The 23,512-nt window shown below is 30.0% G+C and overlaps 1 protein-coding gene across 2 annotated transcripts in view; it reads left to right on the top strand.

Moving 5' to 3' along the window:
• The window catches only part of LOC129990673 (uncharacterized), a 98,901-nt gene extending 76,272 nt beyond the window's left edge, over positions 1–22,629 (top strand). For both annotated transcript variants that reach the window (XM_056098173.1, XM_056098175.1), the window contains 5 exons: positions 91–228; positions 2,178–2,368; positions 3,045–3,272; positions 18,697–18,916; positions 19,661–22,629. In XM_056098173.1, the coding sequence (XP_055954148.1) occupies positions 91–228; positions 2,178–2,368; positions 3,045–3,272; positions 18,697–18,916; positions 19,661–19,807 (924 nt within the window). In that variant the 3' untranslated portion in view covers positions 19,808–22,629. The remainder of the gene's footprint in view (positions 1–90; positions 229–2,177; positions 2,369–3,044; positions 3,273–18,696; positions 18,917–19,660) is intronic.
• Positions 22,630–23,512: the final 883 nt, after the last annotated feature.

Here is a 23,512-nt window from a genome sequence, read left to right as displayed (position 1 = left end):
TTTAAAAGGTTCATTATTTTATTTTATCTTACTTTTTGAAATGCAGTTTCTAAACTCTATGTCTTTTTTTTTTTTTTTTTTTTTTTGCAGGTATATCTTCCATGTGTACTGCAAACAAAGAAGCGTTATGTTGGCTTTATGTATGAAACTATCAATCAGGAAAAACCCATCTTTGATGCGAAGGGAATTGAGACAGTTCGTCGAGATTCTTGTCCTGCTACTGCTAAAGTAAAATTATTAATTTCAAAATATTTTTGTTGTGTGTTTGTGCACATGTATGTACACATTTTGTAATCTTAATTGTTTCTTTAATTATGTGTTAAATGTATCTATTTATTACTTGTGTTAATGAATGTATCATACATGAAAAAAATTCCTGATTTCAATTTAAAGTTGCAATTTCCCTCTACAAAAAAGAATTCTTTCATAATCCGTACTAATAATTTATAATTCAATATCCATATCCAATATCCACATATAATTGCATTTCACTGTACTACTGAGTAGGACTGTGCGATATCCAACACATATCGTTATTTTTTAATATATCATGATATCATTATTTATTTATATAGCTATTATAAGTAGTACTAAATAGTATCTCTTAACATATTGACTGATCAGAACGACTCCAAATAAAAGGAGGTTTCAATTTATATAATAAAAATGTTTGTTTTCTTTTGAATAAAAATAGTTAGAAAATTATTGTGTTTAAACCCTTTTAATAAAGTGTGTCAATGCCAAAACAAGTCATCATGTTATTTTTTATAACATTGCATTTTTTCAATATAATAATTTTTAAAATTTTGTCCTTTTTACTGCTGACTAGAAAAATACTTCAGTTTCTTTCATTCTTCTTATAAAAAAGGGGGGAAACGACATAAGAATGCTCTTAACAAGCAAAATTAAATTATTTTAATAAATCAGGAATTCAAAATCTGATGTCCTGAAAAATTAATTTTGTATATGAATTACATAGATTTTATTGGCAGAATTCATTTAAATATGCACTAGAATATATTATGTATGAAAATGCGAGCTGTGAATAAAGTTGTGGATATAATCTGAATTAATCCTTTTAGCTTTTATTTCTGAATATGTATATTTAGTGATTAAATAAAGGACAGTCAACAACCTTCTGATAGCCGCAGTTATTTTTGCATAATGTTATCATTCAGTTAGGGAATAGAAAACAAAATGACATGCTTAAAACAAGTATTTTTATATATTAGAACATGACAGTATTTATAAATATTAACAAAAATTATATATAAAGGTGAAAAAATGGGAAGCAACAAAAATAAACACTAACCGATAACCAAAACGAAATTGAAAACGCAAATTAAGTGTGAATATCGATGTATTGTATCGCGATTCATCGTGAACTATTATTCATGATTTCGATAATCGATATTTTTCTGAAAATTGGCATTGAATTTTTTTTTTTTTTTAATTAATAAATCGAAAATCAGCACAGCCCTACTACTTTTTTTTTTTTCAACTCTGTTTTAAAAAATAGTTCTTTTTTTTTTTTTTCCAAAAGAGGAAAGAAAAAAAAAGTAAGGGATTTAGCTGTGAAAATAATTTATCTCTGACAGAAAGAACTAATCTTTTGACTTGATGTTTTTATTCTCATCAGAAACTTAACATTAAACAGAGTATTTTAAGTGGTATATTTCTTAATCTATATTAATGTTTGTCTGGTTGCTTTGATAAATCTAAGAAACTGCTTATAGAAATATTTCAAATCTAAATGCCTATCTTAACTTTTAAAGCTTTCTAAACTCTGCACTGAATGATTTTTCCCCCTATTTAACAGCTACATTTGTATAATTTTGAACTTAAAGTTTTAATTTAAATTAATTTTTGTTATTTCTTAAAGACCTAAAGTTTACGAATGTCATGTTTAAATTTTAATATATATTTCACTTTCATAGTCACTACATTAAAATTACCACCAAATTCTATGTGGTCAATTATGTATTGTGTTGAAAAAGAATTGTGAGTTGCAAATAGAACTCTGCTCTTAAAAAAAAAACTTTAGATGGTGAAAAAAATTGGTAACATTTGGGTTTTTTTAGAGCAGTCTTTATTGTTTAAAAAATTAGCCTTAATTTTATTATATTGAAAGCAACATTTTAATTAATAGTTTTTGAGATTTTATTATTATATTTCAGATCTTAGAAAAGTCACTGAAGATATTGTTTGAAACCCATGATATTAATTCGGTGAAAAATTATGTCCTAAAACAATTTCGCTGTGTTATGAATGGACGCATGAATTTAATGGATTTCATATTTGCCAAAGAATATCGAGGATTATCTGGATACAAACCTGGTGCTTGTGTTCCAGCTTTGGAAATTGCAAAGTTAGTTCCTTTTTATGATCATAGTTTTGTTTAGATAAAAATATTTTTAATGAATTACATAAAGTAAATTTATTGATGTTTTTAGACTAAATGATTATTTGATCTATTTTTTGTATTTTTCCGAGTCACTTTTATGATTCATTTAATTGCAATCTCACTCCTTTTACTTTTTATAACTTCTTGTATTTCATAGATTTGTCTTTATTTATTTTCGAATTGTGTAATTTCCATTGTATTCTAAGATTTCTTTCATTTTAAAATGCATTAATTTATTTTTTATTTGGTAGACATATTACTAAAATTGTTGTCTTTTGTTATTGCTTTAATACTGCAGTCTTAATAACAGTTTGCAAAAAAGTAACAAATGAGTTTTTAACTAAGAACTATAATTTTATTATAGTTAATTTTTTTGTCTCTTGATGAAATTTCACAGTTTTCAGTCTCTGGTCGAATTTTTCTTATATTATTATAAGAAAAATCTTTTTTATAGTTCTTTCTATTGAATGACATTTCATCAGTTTTTTAGAATTTTTCCTGATTCATATATTTCAGATTTCATTCTTTAAGTCTCTCTAATTACTTTTAAGTTAAATTAATCTTGCACAATCAGTATATCTGAGTATTTAATTTTTTTTTTTTTAAATTATCCTTTGATGATCTGTTTTATGTATTGCAGGAGGCGCATTAATAAAGATCCTCGATCTGAACCTAGAACTGGAGAACGGGTGCCTTATGTAGTGGTATATGGCTTGCCAGGATTGCCAATCATCCGGTTAGTTCACGAGCCAGGTGATCTCCTCATGAATCCCAGCCTTCGCATCAATGCCACATATTACATCACTCGTGTCATATCTCCCCCTCTAGAGAGGATCTTTTCTCTCATGGGTGCTAATGTCAAAACTTGGTTAGTTTACTTTTTTTCCTCTGTGTCAGTAGCATCCTTAAGATAAGTTAATTTGGCACATGCCCAAAGACTAATGGGGTTTCACATCTAGCTACTTTAGATCAGAAACTATTACAAAGTTATGAAATCTAGCCAAATTTATTGTCTCTAATCCCCTAGGTGAGACATTAAAAAAAAAAGTATGAAGAAATAATAATAAATTGCAGTTGCTTGTATTTAAAGTAATTGCTAAGTTATTAATGCAAAAAATTTCAACCCAGAAAATTATGTATTATATATTTTGAATATTCTTACTAAATGGCACATTTATCTTTTTACAAAAATTTTTACAGGTGGGTTTTATAAATATTAAAACGGTAAGTATAATAAGTGATTTTATGTGATAAGAAGAATGATTACATCAATTAGTGTTTTGCCCCCCCCCTCCGAATAAGGAACAATTTTTATCCTTTATAAAAATTTCCAAAATTAAAGCAAGAAAAATTAACTTAAATAAATTATATTTTTCTATCAAAGTTATTGTATTATAAGATAAATATTATTCTTTAAATGAAAATAAATGTATATGTTTCTTTCTTTTTAAAAATGTGAAGATTTTATTGGTTAATTTTATTTACTGGGGGCTCCAGTCCATATTTGTACCCAAAGCCTCAAATTTCAAGGGATGACATAGCTTCCTATAACAATAATTTTTATTGATATTTATTGTTTTCCTCATTTGGCTATAGTCTGAACATATATATATATATTGTCACATACCTTTACTCCAGCTTTGTTTTACAACACCAATGTATTTTTACTATTATCCTGAGTAAATAAGAAATATATGCATATATACATTTGTATTTAAGTATAAGATTGCTCTTAGTTCGTTGCAATTTTATATCTGAATCTTCTCTAAATCTCTTAAAAAAATCTCTTTTCTTGTCTCTTGCACAACTGCTCTTTGTTTTCTTCACTTCTTTTGAGCAAAGGAACTAGAACAATTACATGGAAGTTGATGGCATGACATATATATCATGACACTTTTGGCATATGTTCTCAACAGCAGTACAGGTCGCATAGTGTTGTGAAAAGTGCTTATATTTGAAAAGAATTTTTAAGCACCTTAAAACAGAAGGAAAGAATTCATCATAGAAGGAATCCAGAATGAAATAGATCCAGGTAGTGGGAATACATATTAAGGATAATGCTTAATGGTCTTATTTCTCCTGCTTCCTCTTGCTTCAACAGGGTTGCTATGCCACCGGGAGAACTGGAAAAACAGAAGGAAATTAAAAATCGTCTTAAGAAACCAAGAAAATATTGGTAAATTTGAAAAGTTTCTTGAAAACAGAGAAAATACAGTGTATTTTAAGTTTCTTAGTTATTTTTTCATCAATCTAAAAAATGTTGATCTCTAAAGATTGCAAGAATAAAAGATTATAGTCCTAGCTTCCAAAAACAAAACAATATCATTCGCAATTGTGTATTGCAGAAACTCATCCCGTTTCTACCTTTCGTATTTTTTCTGTATAGATGTCCAGTTTCGATTTTTGAGACAGTTGTTCTTTATCCATGAGATTCCTGAATTGCAAATAATGAGCATGACCTGATTTCTATAACTATGTGAAAGATTAGAATATATTTCTCTGGCAGAAACAATCTGTGGAAGTAGCACGGTGGTGTTTAGTCTACCATAAATGAGTTTATTGAATGGTTTGTTTATTATTTGAAAAACAGCTTATTCTAGCAGATTTGAGAACATTTTAAAACAATGAGCTGCTCAAAATCCATGTTTAATACGAATTGGGCGAATTAAAAAAAAATCAATCCTGATTTTGCTGAAAGGGTTCAAGAAGTTTCACAAAATCCATTTATTGCATATTGCTCACTTTCTAAGGAAATAATAAACTTAAGTAATATAGGAAAACAGGCGTTTTACTAGTCATGCCAAAAGAGAAAAACATACAATACTGCCTGCCACTTCAAAAAAAAAAAATCATCATTCGTGTTGGACTTAGTATCTTAAAGGAATATAGGAAAAGATGAATTTTCAAATCCGAAAGCGTCAAATTTAATGTCCAAAAATAAAATGATTTTGAACTTTTTAGTTCAAGAATAATAATTTAAAGCTGAATTTTTATGGCCATTAAAACTTGCTGTGGCACAAACGTCCTTTAATGCCTTCAGTAATATATCGGAAATATTTTCACATACGTTCAATAAAAGTGAAATAGCAAAAAAAAATGTACATTAGGCCGTACAAAGATGTCGTATTTTATGCATTAAGGATTAGCTTCATGAAACTGATAGCTGAAAAATCTGCATAAATTGATGCCCAAATACATGAATTGAAAAAAATGAATTAATAAAGAAGAGTTATCTTGCTTTGTAATGTTTTTGTTTTGTTGTTAAGTAGTCATTAAATGATTTGTATTGTATATTTTATGTTTAATTTCACCCGAGTCTTTTATGTGACTTGCAATTAAAAAGATAATATATCGCACCCCTCTTGATCTCTAAATTCTAGATAATAAATAAACAGTAAATGTTTTTGTTTTATTTTTTATGTAAATATAAATCTTTTAATTCGCTATTGTTCTGAATAATGTTAAATTCTGACTTCCTTTCCTTGCTTTTGCCACTCCTTAAAACCATTGAGGGGCAACCATATTTATTGAAATAATGGAATGATTATCCCAAATGAGCAATACTAAAAAATTGATATTTGCTGTCGCAAATTTCAAGTTATCGCATGAAAGTATTTTTTTATTTTTAAGTCACGTGGTATCAATCCGACAGATAAACATCATGTTCTCACGTGACTCATATTTCACAATCACCTACATTTAGAAAAGCGATGGTTTTTGACCATCTCAAAATCAGTCGATTGTGGGGAAAAAAAAAAAAACATTCTAACTTTTGCCAGTTGTAATTACCAAAAAAAAAAAAATCGAATTTGAATCTCTATGATTCAAACCTCCAAATAACTTATTTTTGGCATTATGTGAACACAATAACTTGAAAAACACTCTGAGCTGGAATTTCTTAATGTTAAATTTGTAGATTTGTAGAATGAAATCCATTTCCATTGTTTTTTGGTTGCTTTTGTAATGCAATTTTAATAAATATAATAAACTTTATTCGAAAATCCAACATATAACGAGAAACACACACACAAACAAAATGCAGTTTATGCAGTTAAGATTAAAAATGGGAATTCATTGAAAATGGCTAATTTTACACAAAAACAAAATGTGCATGCAGGAAAACATGAGAAATACAGTTACAGGTATTAAAGTCACGATACATTCGGCCATCCTAACAAACGGGCGACCACGACCATGAAGGAAAATGTCAATGAAGTTCAAAATCCTTTAAATGAAAATGCAGTTTACTTGTTCTTACCTAATATGTTCTATCACTCAAAGAGTCATCTTTATCTTATCCAAAATAGGGTTCTGTTGAGTGAAATCTGGGTTGTTTGTTAGTTCGTTGACGTTATTTTGTTCATTGAGTGCATAGTTGTCTGCAACACCTACATCAGTTTCTTCGTAAAGGATGTAATCGTTGTCATTGTTTATTTCTTCATCTTCGACTGTATGAAGCAGTTTCTTTTGTGATGCATGAACAATTGTTGTGTAAGAACGAATGTAATAATGAATATATATTCCAATGACCCAAAGGATATATATACACTTCAGGTTCAGGAAGCAATTCTCTTGGTAGATGATGCCCCATCTCCATGGCAGGCTTAAAACGATACAGTAGTTCAAATTGTTTTTCCTGTAGGCTTACTAGGACTCCAGTTAATGCACCTTTGAATTTCATTTAATGCTTTGTCTCTGTGTGACTCAGTTCGAATATTTAGTGAAATTATAGGTATAAGAATGTGATTCATTCTCTCTACCTGAACATTCGCCATGCCATAATAATTCACTTAATGCGGATGACATAACATCGCTGGACCATTAGCTAAACCAAAGAATAAGCATGTTGGTTCAAAATCCCCATCGAATGTTGTAAAAGCGCTTAGTTTGAAAATTCTTCATCCATTAGAATTTGATTAAAACTCTGGCATGCGTCAAGTATGCAGAAAAGGCTCAAACCAGTAAGCTGGTCTAATAAGTTATCTATATGTGCAGGTGGAGGTTTGTCCTTTATAGTTTGCCTATAAATCAATTATCATTCTACAGGTGAGTTAGGTCAATTCTGACAAACAAAAGAGGGCGATAGAAAAGCCCATGGGAATCAAAACACTATAGCAACCCTGCCCCATCTCCAACTGTTTGCAAGTTAGGCGAATGAATAGATTTTGCTTAAAATCGTGAAATATTCTAATTAAAAAAATTTTTGAGGCACGCAAGGTAAACACATATTCTGAAATCCAGCTAAAATCCTTTAAGATGACTCCGGTTTCACGAAAATGCAGGGAGTAATCGAGTAATACAGTCGAGTAATAAGCGCCGAAATGTTGGCGAAGTTCGAAATCGGAATGTCGCCAAAATTTTTAATTCTGATTTCCGAGAGAACTGTACAAGCCACAATTTGTCAAATTCACCAAAAAAATTATTCGCCAAGCAAAACAATTACGGATAAATGGAAAGTATGCAAATCTATGTTATGAACGTTTTCGGATGTACAGGTATGTTGTAATCAACATGTATGCATTTCACACACTAGCACAAAAGATAAGACAATCCACTGATTACATCATTAATCCTAATCAATTATTTAAATGTTTGTGGCTGTTATTGCTTCAACATTTCAGAACGCCGCTTCAGCACAGCTTTTTTTTTTTTTTTTTCCTTCCCTCCCCGCGTTGTGCCTCTTAATGGGTATGTCTTATTTTACATATGAAAAGAACGCAGGTATTTATCTTGCTTACGGATTTTGCTATGGTAACTCTAGAGGAGCCGAGAAGAGTATCATCTGCATTATCCAGTCATCGTACACCTAACTTTGCCGTATTTGCCACTGTTCATGAGAGGCTAAGGGAAAGTAGTTCGTTTAGTAAGATATTTGAAAAAAAGTATGAATCGCCAATTCTTCGCCTTTGAGAGAGTGTGAAAGTGTGTCGTCGTTTTAGATGAAAATCCAAGTGTGAGTTCACTTGCTAGTGAAGTTGGAACTTCACAAAGTGCAGTGGTGAAAATCTTGCACGAAAACTAATATCGCCCATGCCATTTTACATATGTGCTAGAATTACGGAGCTCAGATTTTCAAAAGTGGGTAACATTTCGCCGTTGGCAATTGCAAAGAGATATCGAAGAAAGGCGTTTCCTGAGGATAAAACTGAGGACAGATTAGTCACTTTTTATTCGAGATAGCATTTTCAATTAGCATAATTGGCATCATTACGCGCAATAAAATCCGCATATAGCATGAAACTCTTCTGTCCATACGCGATTTAGCATAAAAGGCTGGCTTGGAATGATCAGCGATTGCTTAATTGGCCCACATATTTTCCAGATCATTTGACAAAGAATGCGTATTTGTAATTCTTATAACGTCATTTACCAAGATTACTTGCCCCAAACCATCCTGGCAAACGATGACAAATCATTCTTCAACAAAATGGGGTCCTAACACATTCTTAAACAGCAGTTCAGGACTTCCTAAATAAGCATTATCCACAATGGATTGGTCATAGGAGAGGGGGGCGGGATAATTTTTTGGCTACTTACATCGCTAGATTTGACCTCAATGGACTTCTCTATTTAAGTTTTCTCAAGCAAGAAGCGTACCGCACAGAAGTTGCAAGTTTAGAAGACATAAGAAGTCAGCTCTGTGAGGCGATATTATAATTTAAGGATGAGCTAAAAAGTTGAATCCATTCGGTAAAGAGCAAGAGCATGTATTAGGTGTGGCGGCAACCCATTTCAGCAGCAACTTCAAATTCATTACACTGTTTTAACATCTTTTCTGTCATATTTCTTTATGAAAAGACATGCTACTCTTTTTCTATTGTACTTTCTTTACCAATCTCAATAAAAGTGTAATTTTTCTTGTTTGACTTTTAAATCTTTTTTTTTTTTTTTTTTTTTTTTAATTCTAACCCTAACAGCGGGGTGAAGGTAAAGAGGAAATTAAAATCAGGAAATGCCCCTTTTTAAGTTTTTTTTTTTTTTTTTGACGAACGCCGATTTTAGGTATTTGTTGCCAACAAAGAAATTTCTCATGAAATAAAATGCTTATATGGTGTATGGTGCACTCAGCCGATGGTATAGACAAGCTTTTGGAAAATTTGACAAATTGTAGCTTGTACGGTTTTTTTTTTTTTTTTTTTTTTTTTTTTGGAATTCAGAATTAAAAATTTTGGCGACATTTCGATTTTAAATTTCTACAATGTTTCAGCGCTTATTACTCGGCTGTAAATCCATTTATTTTCATGAAACTGGTATCATTTTAAAGGATTTTTAATTGTTCTTTCAGAATATGTGTTTATTTTGCATGAGGATGTGCCCAAAAGGTTTTTTATTGGATTATTTTACGATTTTCAGCGAAATCAATTTATTCACCATAACTTGTAAACAGTTGATGATGGGACAGGGTTGCATGATCTCCATGGGTTCTTCTATCACCCTCTTTCATTTGTCAGAATTGATCAAACTCACCCTGTGTATTCTCCAGGTTTTTTCTTGACTAGCAATACAGACTACTGTATTCAGACGAACTGTCCCACCCTATTTCTTTTTCTTTTAATTTGGTGATTATGTTACATAATATCTTTCTTCCGCAGTATGAAGCGCGATAAGGTGATCATGCAACTGGCAAACTTATTGTTTTTGTTTTTTCGTTGTTGTTGTTTTGTTTCAGTTCTGTGCTTTATCACATTATTAACACATCCAAGTTCATCTGTCTTCATTGCTATGCACTCTCTGAATTCATTCAATAGATAGCATAAATTTTGTTTTTGTACGGTTGTCATACTATGTCCAACTTTGATGTCATTTATTTGAATTACCTCAATGAACGAATTTTGCGATTAGAACATTTGTTTCTCCTTTATTTTTAGTGGCAATATTATCGATTTCATTGATATCAGTAAGGTTATAATCAGTGTTTAAAGTTCTTTTTCAAATCGCGCGGTTACTTTTAAAAAGAAGGATATCATTACTAAAGTTGGCAGTAGATATCCTTGTTTGACCTTCTTTTAACAATTAACCATTACCAGTTCCTTTACCCTAATTATTGAACAACATGATTGAATCGTTACTTTCAGTACTACTACAACATCTATCATTTGTACTGTATGTGGCTGAATAAATATTGAATCTGAAGTTTTGAGGACAGTACGTTGAGGTATTTCTTCAAACTCAAATTCTTCAAAACCTTGAAATTAATTTATGCAGAGCATTTTTACCTTCCCCCTTTTCTAATCATTGCTAAATAGGGAAAATCGATTACATTTCCTATAAGCAGATTATCGATTATCGATTTCCTATAAGCAGATTAGGTCCTTGATATGTATCATCGGAAACAACATGCAGTTTCAGTCATTTTAAAGCTAATTTATCAATAGTGATATTTGTTAACAAATTCCAAGCGATTTTGCCACTCCTCCAAATAATCATATGGTAGTAACATCGTTTTCAAGAATACTTGTATTTATTTGTTTTGCTAATGCTTATTTGATCATAGAAATATCAACAACTGTATCAATCAAAGCTTCTGCTGTAATTCCAATGATAGTCACAGTTTTGAAGTCACATGCTTCTCTAGATGTGATGATGATGAAAATATTTACCAACGGACTATTGACGTTTTCGGGCAGCCCTTGGTTCCATGGCCTTCAGTCGGGCAATCACGTGAAAAGTGCCATTTTTCATAACAACCGTATCAAATATTTGATTCGAATACCCTGTAATTAGTTTGAACAGAATCTGTCTTTTTAGCGTGAGTTTGCCATAACGAAAAGAAAATAATTCGGCTTTACTTCTGAATTGATCTTGTAATTTAAGATATTCCTCAATTTATTCAATTAATGCAGTAGCCGATTTCAATAATGACTCTCACTCATGTAATAGTCTTTAACATTATCAATTTGACGGTGCGCTTTACGTGTTACGCATCGAAATTATTAAGCTTTTTAAATCTTCTATTGTCACTATTTTCAGTCCGTTTATCCAGACGTTGAAGTAAATTTCGAATCCATAAAAATATTCTCGCCTAGTTTTTCCGTTCTTAATTTTATGAGAGTAAAACAATTGTCTGAACTTCTCAGCACTTTATTCAAAGTGTTGAAGTAGTAATTTCTTGACATGGGAATAATTTCCTGCTAAATCTTCTGGTTCTCTCATGATGAGCTTTACCATTTCGCTCGGAAGAGTTCCGATCTAACACGCCATCCACAATAAAGATTCCATATTAACTCTCTTCGTTACTCTTTCGAAATTTACAAGAAATAAATCAATTTTGGGATCAAAATGCCGCAATTGTTCTTGCCATTCAACTTTTGATTTGGGCGATGAGTTGTTGTTTGCTAAAATTTGGTTGTCGACTTCTAGCTGTCGAGTAGCATCTTCAGTGGTAACATCTTTTCGCTTCTTCAGCGCTTTTCTTTCATCATTTAAATTAGATAAAATTCTGTGTACTTATTTCTCTTCGCAGTTGTTACTTTTTAAAATCAAGTTTTTCAAATCAACGATTCTAGTGATCTCCAGAATTTCTTCTCCAAGTTCAAGTATGATACGCTGTAAGTCGCTCTTACGTAATATTGATAACAACGACATTATTTTAAAGCAGTTCTGGTTAGATAATCCCATTTCTGATGTATGACGCCATTTTAAAAAATATATATAGTTAACTTTTTTTCGAAAATCCCACATATTACAAAAAAAATGCAGCTTATTTAGTGAAGATCAAAACGAGAATAATTTAAAAATGGCTAAATTTACGCAAAAACATGAGAGATACTGCCACAGGTATTAAAGTCACATTACAATTTGTTTGTTTGTTTGTCTAAGCATATAACTGAAGAGGATAGCTTCAAACGCTAAGTGTTACATTGGTAAAATAATATGATGCTTTAGATGCATAATTTTAGCATCTAAAGTATAGATCAGTATCAAAACTTTTAACCAGATCCGACAATGAGTTGACCATTTGACGGTCTGTGTGCATGTAAACACTGTAACAGCAAAACGCAGCTTAGATAAATGAAATTTGTTATCTTTTTTCCAAAATTGTAACTCTGTTATAAATTTTGGATGTAATTGGCCGGCCAAAAAGTTTCGGGGCATATTCTATACATAAAAGGTTTGTTCTCATTGACAGAAAAGCATGTATCATAAAGACATATAAATGAGGGAAGTTATTTTTTGGTGTTAGAGGCCCACTAAGAATAGATTTTTCAAAATTTTAGAAATTAAATGTTAAAAATAAAAACAAAATGTTAATGTTTTCTGCCATAACTTCAAAACGCATCCCACAAAAAATTTTACACCGTCATAAAAGTTTAAAAAAAAAAAAAAAAAAAAAAAAAAAAGCTTTTCAGTTATATGAGTTTTGATTGAATGACTGCGCTTTTTTTCCCTTTAGTTTTTGTAATTTTTGAAAATTTAGTTTGGAGACTATTATTAACAATTATTTTTATTGTAACGAAATTCAAAACAGTATCACTGAATCCTTGATTCGTGATATTTTATTGCTGTTGACATCATGATAAAAAAAAATGGTTTCTATGCTTTAATTTAAACTTAAAATCTTTAAAGCAGTTTATTGAATAAGATTCGATTTTCACTTGATGGGTATTGTCAAATTTGTGAGGCAATTCGATATATCGTCTCGCAGTAGATTCAAAAAATACTTTTCAAAATTGCATCAACTGAGATTTTTTATTTTCATTTTGCTTCTAACTACAAAGCTTGCATTTTTTTTAACTTTAAGAATTTGTTTGCGTTATTTATGAAAATTGGGAATTATGTTTGGGATGAAAATTTTGAAAAACGCTTTAAAATAGTTTTTTAATTTTGCATGCAAAAGATTGGAAAAACTTTCTATGAAACAAAAATATACCAGTTGAGTGACAAATGTTTATCAAAAAAATTGGGAAGAAAGGCCTGTTTTGACTAATAAAAAGAAGTATAAAACAATATTTAAGGTAAGAGCAAATGCTTGCTTAACATTTAGTAGATAGTTTAAGAAATATATTACATAGTTTCTAAACTAAAAAATAAGCTGCATTTCTTTCAAATATCGAGGTCAACTGATAAATAATAAATTTTCAAATTTTTAGCATTGGGAAGCATTAAAACAATTATGAAATATTTTTGAATGAATGATTATTTATTCACTAGTTTAGGAACTGCAGAACATATTGAAAAATTATACCAAATTTAAGCTAAAAAATATGCATAAAATTTTAATTTATGAAAGTTTTTTTTTTTTTTTTGGAAGAAAATTTTACTAATGATTAGAATTTGAGAAAACAGCATTTAAAGATGTAAAAAAAGCATTAAAATATGTATATAAAAATCGCGCAATTTCCAAAAAATAGACTTAGAAACAAATTAAAAACGATTTTATTAAAAAAACTGATCAAACATTAAAAAATTTTATTTTTTTGCAAAAAAAAAAACAAAAAAAAAATCGACTTTTAACATAGTCACTTACCTTAAATCATTTTCATTCCTTCATAAAATATATAATCATGTTTTTCTGTAATTTTTTTAAAGCTAAAGTCAGAACATTTTATTTACTTTTGCATTTAGGTTAAGAAGTAGGTTTTTATGAAATTTCGAAATTGTGAAATGTTCAAGAAAGCCCTTTAGTAAACATCAGAAATAAGAAGCAATAGGTAATTTGTATAGTGTAAACATTTTTAATGGCTGCTTTTCTTTTCTATTAAAAAAATTTTGATCTAAAAAAACTCAGAACATGCAATTTTCTATCGTCAATTTCATGACAGTTTTGCCATCCTGGAATGCTTAGCTCTTAATTTTATAAAGCTGCAAAATGTTCTGCATTTCTAAATATAGTAACTTAATTCATGAAGAAATTTGCATTTTCCATCCCCACTATGTCGAATCTTATTTGTTGCTGTATATATAAAAATCTAATACAAAATTTTTGATCATATTATACTTCTACATCAATGTCGACATTTTAAGAAATTTTTTATCCATCCAAATTAATTAATAATTTTTTGATGATGATAGATTTTTTGTTTTTATGCTTTTACCAATTAAAAAAAGACACCACCTGTTTTACAGTAAAAAATATTATTCAAATACAGAATAGATATACAATTTAAAATTCATCTTTTCAATAAAATCGATGCATTATTATAAGGGTCCACAGTGGCCTGGTGGTAAAGTCGCGGCTTTGGAAATGGAGGACTTTAGGCTCGGATCCGATTCCACCGAAGAACCCTCTTGTAAACGGGTCTGGTGCACGCTAAATCCATCGGGGCCAAACGTCTTCAAGCTGATGTGGTGTGGAAGTTTGGAGAAGGGGTGTCAGCTCAGGTGTCGTCCTCGTCATCTGACCGCGGTTCAAAATTACGAGGTCCGTTCCAAAATAGCCCTAGTGTTGCTTTAAAACGGGACGTTAATATAACTAAACAAAAAAACAAATGCATTATTATAAAAAGCGAACACCCTATACTTAGAAAGTATGTAGGCGCATTTATGCATATATATATATAAATTTATAGTGTAAAAGTCTTCAGGCCGGATTCTTTTTTTAATATTTTTTTAATAATTTTTTTGGTTTAATTTTTATTTGATTTTTGTTTTTCCTATTAACTTGATTCTAATACTTTTGTATCAATTCATCTGTGTTTTAGAAGTAGCTGCAATTGCGCTCTCTAAATACTATGAAGTTCCTTTTTGGTTTTAGTTTAAATAGGTAATAAATTTTAGTTGCGATTGCGAAACTGTTTTGTTTCGTTTTCATTTTAGTTTCGTTTTCAAACTTTTTCTTACTTTAGATTGGTTAAATTTATAGTGTTGTATACTATGGAATTCTGATGACAACATTGGAACTCCTTAGGGTGGGAGCATTACTTTTAAAACTGCTTTGTGTTTGCATGCATGTTTTTAGCAAAAATTTTTATAATTTTAAATATTTTTATAGAAATTTAAGTGTACCAGTTGTAAATTGATTCAGTATGTACAGCTACAGTACATTTTTTTTTTAAATAACATTTGATTTATAGTTTTGTGATTACTGTTATGTCAGCCATGAAAGATTGACAAGCTATATATGTTTGTTGTATTTATTGCTGTATAATTATGTTGAAAAAAGAGCTACTAATTTTAATACCAGTTAATGAGTTTGCAATTATTTATAGTAAAGTGTGCTAAAGAATGCAAGACTTCTTGAAAAATAATCTGTAAAACAAATACAGCAGTAAATTTGAAATTGTGCTCATAAAATAAATTGGATTATTTTTAAAACACTGCTGTTACATATTGCTAAGAAATGCAAGACTTTGTGAAAAATAAACAAATAGAACAGAAAATTTGAAATTGTATTTATGAAATAAATTGGATTATGTTTAAAACATAGCTATTAGACTACGACTAGACTAGAACTAAAACACTGCTATTAGAGATTAGTTTTAAAATTATAATGTTCAATGGCGTGACTGTGAAAATGTTTGGGACACCTGATCTTAATATTCGCAACCCAGGATGTATCCCACTAGAAGGAGGCACCATAAAAATGGGGATGAGAAGTTTCTGGTGTGGTAGTTGTTTCTCGCTTCCCTGGTGGGTTAAGTAATAGTACAGGACTAGTTATCTCTGTACTGATGATGGACATACAGGAGTGATTGTACCATAGGTGGCTACAGCCATTAAGACTTAACTATAATTCCAATCAAAGTGCTATCACAATGCTGATGATCATTCAATTTACTTTGGATGCTATAATAGTGCTCCAGAAGGTGGTAGCTTTCTTTCATTAATTCTAGATTGTACTGTTAAATAGTCATTGCCACTGTTCTACCTTTCCTTCTTTTTAAGAACTTCCATCTTAAACTTCTGCCAAGGACACCAAGCTGTTATTTCATTGAGCATGTTATTACAATTGGATGTTGATGACAATATGACTGTCTGTGGCACAAATGCTTTCAGCAATTGACTAATTGGTGTTGCAATCAAACCATTCTAAATCTGTTATGTGGTCAATATTTTTAATTATGTAACATATATTTTTTAATTTTCAATAATCAAATCTGTCATTAAATGCAGAATCATATTTATCTGTGGACAGGAAAAACACACGAACACAAGGCATTAAACAGTTACATCTTTAATTAGACATTACAAAATCTGAATAGCTAAATACAAAAAAGAATATTCAGAATTCGGGGGGGGGGGACTGTGCATGTGCTGGTTTCCATGGCAACAACAGTTGAAAAAGGGAATATGCATCCCTATGCTGGAACATCCTAACTCCACTGGATTTTTGTCCAACACCTTCTTCAAAAGGGATGAGCAGAGTCAATTCGCACTTTGCCGAAAAATTCCTTCCGGGTCCTGATACCTATAATATGGACTGCTCCAGGAATTCTTCTTCAATTCAGACTAAATTTCATTCCATGAGTTTTTGTTATTCTCCTTCAGGAGAACCAACTGTCTAAGTTTGATGTAACAGACGATTGAGACAACTTCCATTTGGCTCAAGACTGTAGATAGCTGAAATATTACTGTCTCCATCTTTCCCAAAATCTGGATTTAAGAGACATGAGAGAAATATAGAAGATAAAGAAACATTAGTCTAGGAATCACCAGGTTCTAGTATTGATTAGAGTGGTGCTTCTACCAAAAGATTGCAGGAGTCAAAGGTTGAAGTTCAGCAGAAAGAGGATGCAATGATCTTGAGTTCAAAACTGCTTCATTCAATACCACGAGTGCTTAGAAAATCAACTTTATTGATTTAGTCACCTTCAATAAAATTCTTTTTGTTGCTCAGGGGTGTTTGTGCTCCGGGGAAACCCCGGAATTCCGGGGATTTTGAACTTCGATACCCGGAAATTCCGGGGATCGTCGTTCAAAAGGAAGTAGGAATAATAATGAATTATTTATTTTGATCTGGGTAATTTTGTTTGCTTTGAAGGCGGAAAACGCAAGGTCAGTGTGTGTGGTGAAAACTTTTCCTTTCTTTCTCCAAAGGCAGTGATAATGCGTGAAAAGGGGGGAAAAACTTCTTTTTTGTTCTTTCCTTATTGCGAGTTATGACTCATTCCCCCGGTTCTCGGACATTCTCTTCTGGATTCTTTTCGGCAAGTAGGCGCGGCAGAAAAAAAAGGGAGAGACTTCGTTCGACCAGATGTGCGATCACGTGACCTGGGTTCAAAGGTCTTAATTTTGCAAAAAAAGTAATTCATTGAACTTTTATAATTAGGTCATTCAATACTTCATAATTGTAATTTTTCATTTCTCCCCCCCCCCTTCTCGTAACTCCAAAATGTCGGTAGTAAGTCCGTAAAAGTTTCAGGGGATTTTTTGTGGTCCCACAAACACCCCTGGTTGCTCCAATGTTAGCCTCCCACAGTTCACTGAAGATATAAAGAAAACAATTTTCCAGAGATATGAGGTTTCATACTGTACCTTTCTTGGCACTAAGTCTTTGCAAAGAATCTGATTTGCATGTTTTCAATAGAATATCCAAATATTTTTTCTCCCTTAAAATTAGACGCATTATCATTCCATATGATTAATGGTTTCAAACCATCTAGTTATGAACTTCTAAGACAAGCTAAAAGCTCTCAGTAGTCAAATTAGATACCAATTCAAAATGAGTAACTTTTGTACTTAAATATATGGATCTGGCAATGTATGATTTTAAAGTAAATCTAGTGATTTTCCCAGATTAAGTTTAGTAGTTGTAGAACCAGCAAAATCGAATCCCACCTTTTCAAAAGAGTAAGATGAAATAACTCAATCTGTGGATAGCTTGACCATCATTTGGTTAATAGTTTGATTGCTAGTTTTAAAACAAGTCAAGCTTCTTTTTATCACACAAACTTGGCCAGAAAGTATCCAACATGATTGGCACTTAAGTAGTGCAATCTATGTGCTGGAATGTAGTGGTATTTTGTGAAAATATTTTGTTAAGTCTGATAATGATGCAATTTTGGTAAGAGCAATTGATGTTTCTGGCAATCTGAGAGACTCTAAAATCCTAATCTTCCACCACTTGTTGCAGTTCATTTTTGTTAAGAAATGGATTTAGGGATAAAATGTTTTTATTCTTTTTAATCTGATGTTTTAATTGTAAATACTTTACTTCTGATTCAAATTCAGATCATTGTACAAATTTTACTAACACCTTTGCAGGTAGTATTGTATTCTAATTTTGAAGTGTCATTTAGTGTCCTCATTTATGTAAAAATCTATAGAATATACTTATGTTCATCTGATGACTAAATAAAGTTTTTTTCTAAATATTTGCCTTCTTATGTGAATGATCTTATTTTATTTCATAGGTATGCTGCTTTTGCCCATACTCAGAAGCTTAATTTGCCTATGTCTCATTATCCCAGAGGAACAATAACGCAGTATTTCGTCACTCGTAATTGCCCTTCATGTGATTGCCCTATCACATCAACTTTGTGTGATAATTGTTGTCATGATCAAGCTGGAACAGCAGCTGATCTGCAACATAAGATTAGAAAATGGGAGAGAGCTGTAAATCATCTCAACCAGGTGTGTATGTTTCTATCTTTTTTGTATCTGGGTCATGTTATCTATCTGTAGTTCAGTAGTGATGTTAGGCTTCAGTCTGTATAACATTGCATGAATATACATTGTAGAAACTAAAGCAACTTAGCAAAGTTATTTATAATGAGCTTCTATAGATCATTTTTGTGAAATGTGAGATTCCCAATAAAGCATATTCATACAGCTCGAAACTTTTTATCTGCTCTATATTATAGTCTGTAACATTGTCATATGTTCTTACTTAATGTCTGGAGGCTTTGAATTATTTGGGTCATAAAGGCATTATGATTTAAACATCTGCTTATTAGTGTGTTATTATTTAGGGATCAGCTGCATCTTCATGTAGTATCCTTGTCATCTGACCACAAATCGAATTTCAATGCTTGTCCTGAAACAGCATTTTTGTAACTTCAAATCTTGCTTAACTCTCTGCACTATTATATACTGCTACTGCCATTATGCAGGATGTATCATTTTTACGTTCCTGTTGCATAAATTTTACTATGAAAGCTATTCCAGTAATGCTAAGGAATTATAACACACCTACAATTATTTCTGTGTTTCTAGGTACTAAAAGGAATCCTTATATTCACATATGTATAACAATGAATTTCATTACTTTTTGGAGTGCAATGGATTTACAAACTCACTTGAACATTTAATTTCATCACAAATTATGTTTTTTTATTTAATTCATATTAATTTTCCAAATGTTTTTCTTTTTTCCAGATTTGTGTAAGTTGTACAAAATCAAACTCCAGTGTTGATCACTGCACATGTATGGATTGTCCTGTTTTATTTAAAAGGAACCTGTCCAAGAAGAATTTCTCTCAGGCTCCATACTTAAGAAAAATTTTAACCCATGAATTATTTTAAGAAGGTGCAATTCATTCATTGACTGAAAAATTTTCAACTGCTACAATGTTTCAGTGCATCATAAATGTTTACCATATGTAGATATGAACTCAATTTAATTTGTAAATATCTTTGTGACATCATGTGAAAATTATTGTACATATTTTCTGAAAAATACATGAGCACTTTGAGTGTCTCATATATTTAACAGATGTTTATTTTTCTGAATATATATATATATTATTTTATCAGATGCATCTCAGACCACTAAACTGACTAGCCAGGTGCATGCTGGTAGTTTTTAAATAAAAAAAATCTACAAAAGAGTTTTCTTCTACAATTTTTACATTTAGCTACATTTCGGGTTATAGCTTGAAATTTTAATAGAAAAATTTAAAGATGCAGTGGAAAATTTAATGAATATTTTTTTTAACATACAGTATAAAGCAGTACTGTCCTTAAACTGATTGGATAGTGATTTCATATATACCATACTAATTACATTGTTTTTATTTACCACAATAAAATTAATTAAATTCTGATGTCTTTTTTTTTATATTGCATTTACCTTTCCATTTTGAAATTGCTAACCCAAGATGTCATTTCATCAAATTCATTATTTTGTGCTCTTAATAATTTAGTAAAAGTTTGTACTTACATTACATAGATTCTTCTAATAATCTCTTATATCCTTTTTAATTGACTTAAATATGGTTTCCCAGTCAAAAATAATGATTTTGTATACTCTGTTAATTAATAATTATATTGTATTACTTTCATTCTTAAATTTGCAGAAAAATTACCTTGCTGCTTATTTGTGTGTTGTATTAATAAGTATATTTTACATTAAATTTGGACATTTATGAGTATTCTTATATAGACCATTTCAAATTTTAATATTACTGGCATGGAATCGTATTCTTATTGAAGTATATTGAACAATTTGTTTTGCAGTAAGCTTTCAAACTGTGAAATAGGTTTATCTAACCCCCTCCCCCATTTTATTTCTGAAATCTGTTCCTAAGGGGTGATAAGTTTTGTTTCTCTTATAGACAGACCTGTGCTGGAAAATGTCTATGTCTTGGAAACGAATGAAACATTTTAAATTTATTATAGACACCACCTAGATTATATTATCTTAAGAAAAAATCAGCATAGTTGAAAAAGAAAAAAAAATTATTTGCTCATTTCCTAAAATTAATATACTTTTTAAAAGTAACTTAAATAGATTTGCATTGTTGACAATGCCTCTAAATCTTAAATAAGATAAAAAATTTATTTGGGGGTGGGGGTTCTTTAAAATTGTGCAAATTATTTTGAGCTAGTCATTTATCCAAGTGGGTGTTGGATGAAAGTTGATAAAATGATGTCTTAAATATACTTATGAAGAAATGCATCTTTCTGTATTCATTTGAAGGCATTCTTTTATATTATTCATCAAATTTTTCTGTTAAAGTCTTGTTTAATTTTTTATTACTTTTGTATAGTAGAAAATGTTGCTGATCTTAATTTTTATCAGTTATTACAACTGACATGTTTGTAAATATGCTTTGAATGTTTTTGTTAGAAATCTGTGGAACTTTTAAGAATTTTTCACTTGTTTTTTATTTTGCACCATATATTTATGGAAGATATACAATGTCCGAATGTTGTTTGTAGATCTATCTTATCTTTTCTCACTTGCTGCATTTTTAGATTAGTGTTCTCAGATTGATGTGATACCATTTGATGTGCAATTGATTTTTAGCAATACTTAAAAATTGTATTTATCTTTTACTAAATGAATAAAGCAGATTACAATCTATACTTTGATACCAGTTCCGATAAATAATGGCTAAAAAAAATATTTAAGTGGTGTTTTCAATATTGTCATCAACCTAATTTGAATTCTTCAAGTTTCTGTATCTTTTTTATTTTATTTTGGTAATTTTTAAGACTTACCAATTAGTATAATTTCATATGAACAGTAATATCAATTATTACTAAAGAAATTTTTTTTCTCTCTCTCCTGCAGACTGCAATTTTAGTCCATTCCACAAAGAGAGAGTTTTTGAACTTTAATCATTTGTGTATTGGTCATTACAGTATGTCAGTGCATCTACGATATACATTATTGTTATGTATGCATGTTGAAAATGTCATTAACTAAACTTTTTTTTTTAATTTATTGCACTTGAAATAATTATTAGCAAAAACTGATGATACTTATCTTTTTGAAATTATGTCAGCTGATTAATGTGTCATGTATTTCCCCAAATAAGTGGGGAAATTATGATAATTGTTTGTGAAAGTGCATCTCATCTGTAGTTACTGTATGTGAACCATTATAAAAATGTTGCACTTCTCTGTCTTCTTTGAACTGTTGTATTAAGTATTGTATGCCAGTATGTTATTGTATGTGAAGTGTTATTTCCATAGTATAACTCTCAAGTTACATGTGTTAAAAGGAAATATTCAGATTCAAATATACTGATGCTGTGTTTTGCAGTTGATTGCAAAAATTCCAAATGTGGCATTTTGTTAAAAATACTGTAGGTTATTTCTTCAGAATGTAGTCTGATCAAGAGTATCTTACTGTCTTAAAAAAGAAGAATTTTAAAAAAAAAACCCTAAAATTTATAAAGCTGCTTTTCAAGTCTAAGTATCCATATGAGTAATTTTTGTAAAATATTTATATTAAACTTTTCTCTAATATTTAAAATTATGAATAAATATTTATTTTTATTAATAAGCCATTAATTGTATTACTAAATTCTTAACATGTTATAACATCTTATTACAAAAAAATTTTCTCTTGTTGCAAAATTATTTTTTAATTTTTTTTATTCATTCATTTTATTGTGTGTGTGTGTGTATATATATATATATATATATATATATATATATATATATATATATATCAAAAAAAATATCTTTTCCGTAGTCTTCACATGGTATAACATTTGAAAAATAAACATGGGTTATTTTTGGCAAGCCTTCCTATTTTTCTCTTTAAAAAAAAAAATGTAGCTAAGAACTTTGTTTTTCTATATTCCAAAATTCTTGAAAAATGTCTGTTTATTTATCCTTCACTGAGAGAGGGGGGTGCTGAATTAATCAGAATTGCTGTAGTATAAAGTCTGAGAAAATGGTTTCTTCGGGTGAATAAATTTTAGATGTTTTGTCAGAGTGTGAAATATCTAAATTTTTTTAATATGATTTATTATTATTATGATTTAACACATTATTAAGTCTTTACTTAATTGATTAAGTCTTAATGAAGTAAAATGTGTATAGTGAATGCACAAAAGTATATAATATAACTTTTATGCATAGTTGTACTGTTTCTAATTGTAATATCATTATTGCATGATCTAACACACTTCACATACATGAGTGTAGATATCTGAAAATGTATTTTTACAAACTTATGCACTTTGTATGATGTTAAAATGTAACTGAGCTGGATAAATTAAATATATATGTATAAATAAATATATATATATATATATATATATATATATATATATATATATATTGTTTTGTTTCATTAAATTTTTACTTTTCCATTTATGCTCAAGACTGTGTAAAGAAAAGATAATGCATTGTGCTTAATAATGTTTTATTCAATATTTTATGTGAATTGTGGGTTGGTTGTCATATTGTCTGTAAAAATTTTATCCAGAATTGGATAAAATAAAGCTGTATATGAAAGTATAATAATGTTATTTAAAGATGATTTTTCTG

Source organism: Argiope bruennichi, chromosome 2, assembly GCF_947563725.1.
Source record: "Argiope bruennichi chromosome 2, qqArgBrue1.1, whole genome shotgun sequence".
NCBI classification, from domain to species: domain Eukaryota; kingdom Metazoa; phylum Arthropoda; class Arachnida; order Araneae; family Araneidae; genus Argiope; species Argiope bruennichi.
This window is presented reverse-complemented; position numbering and strand designations above follow the sequence as displayed.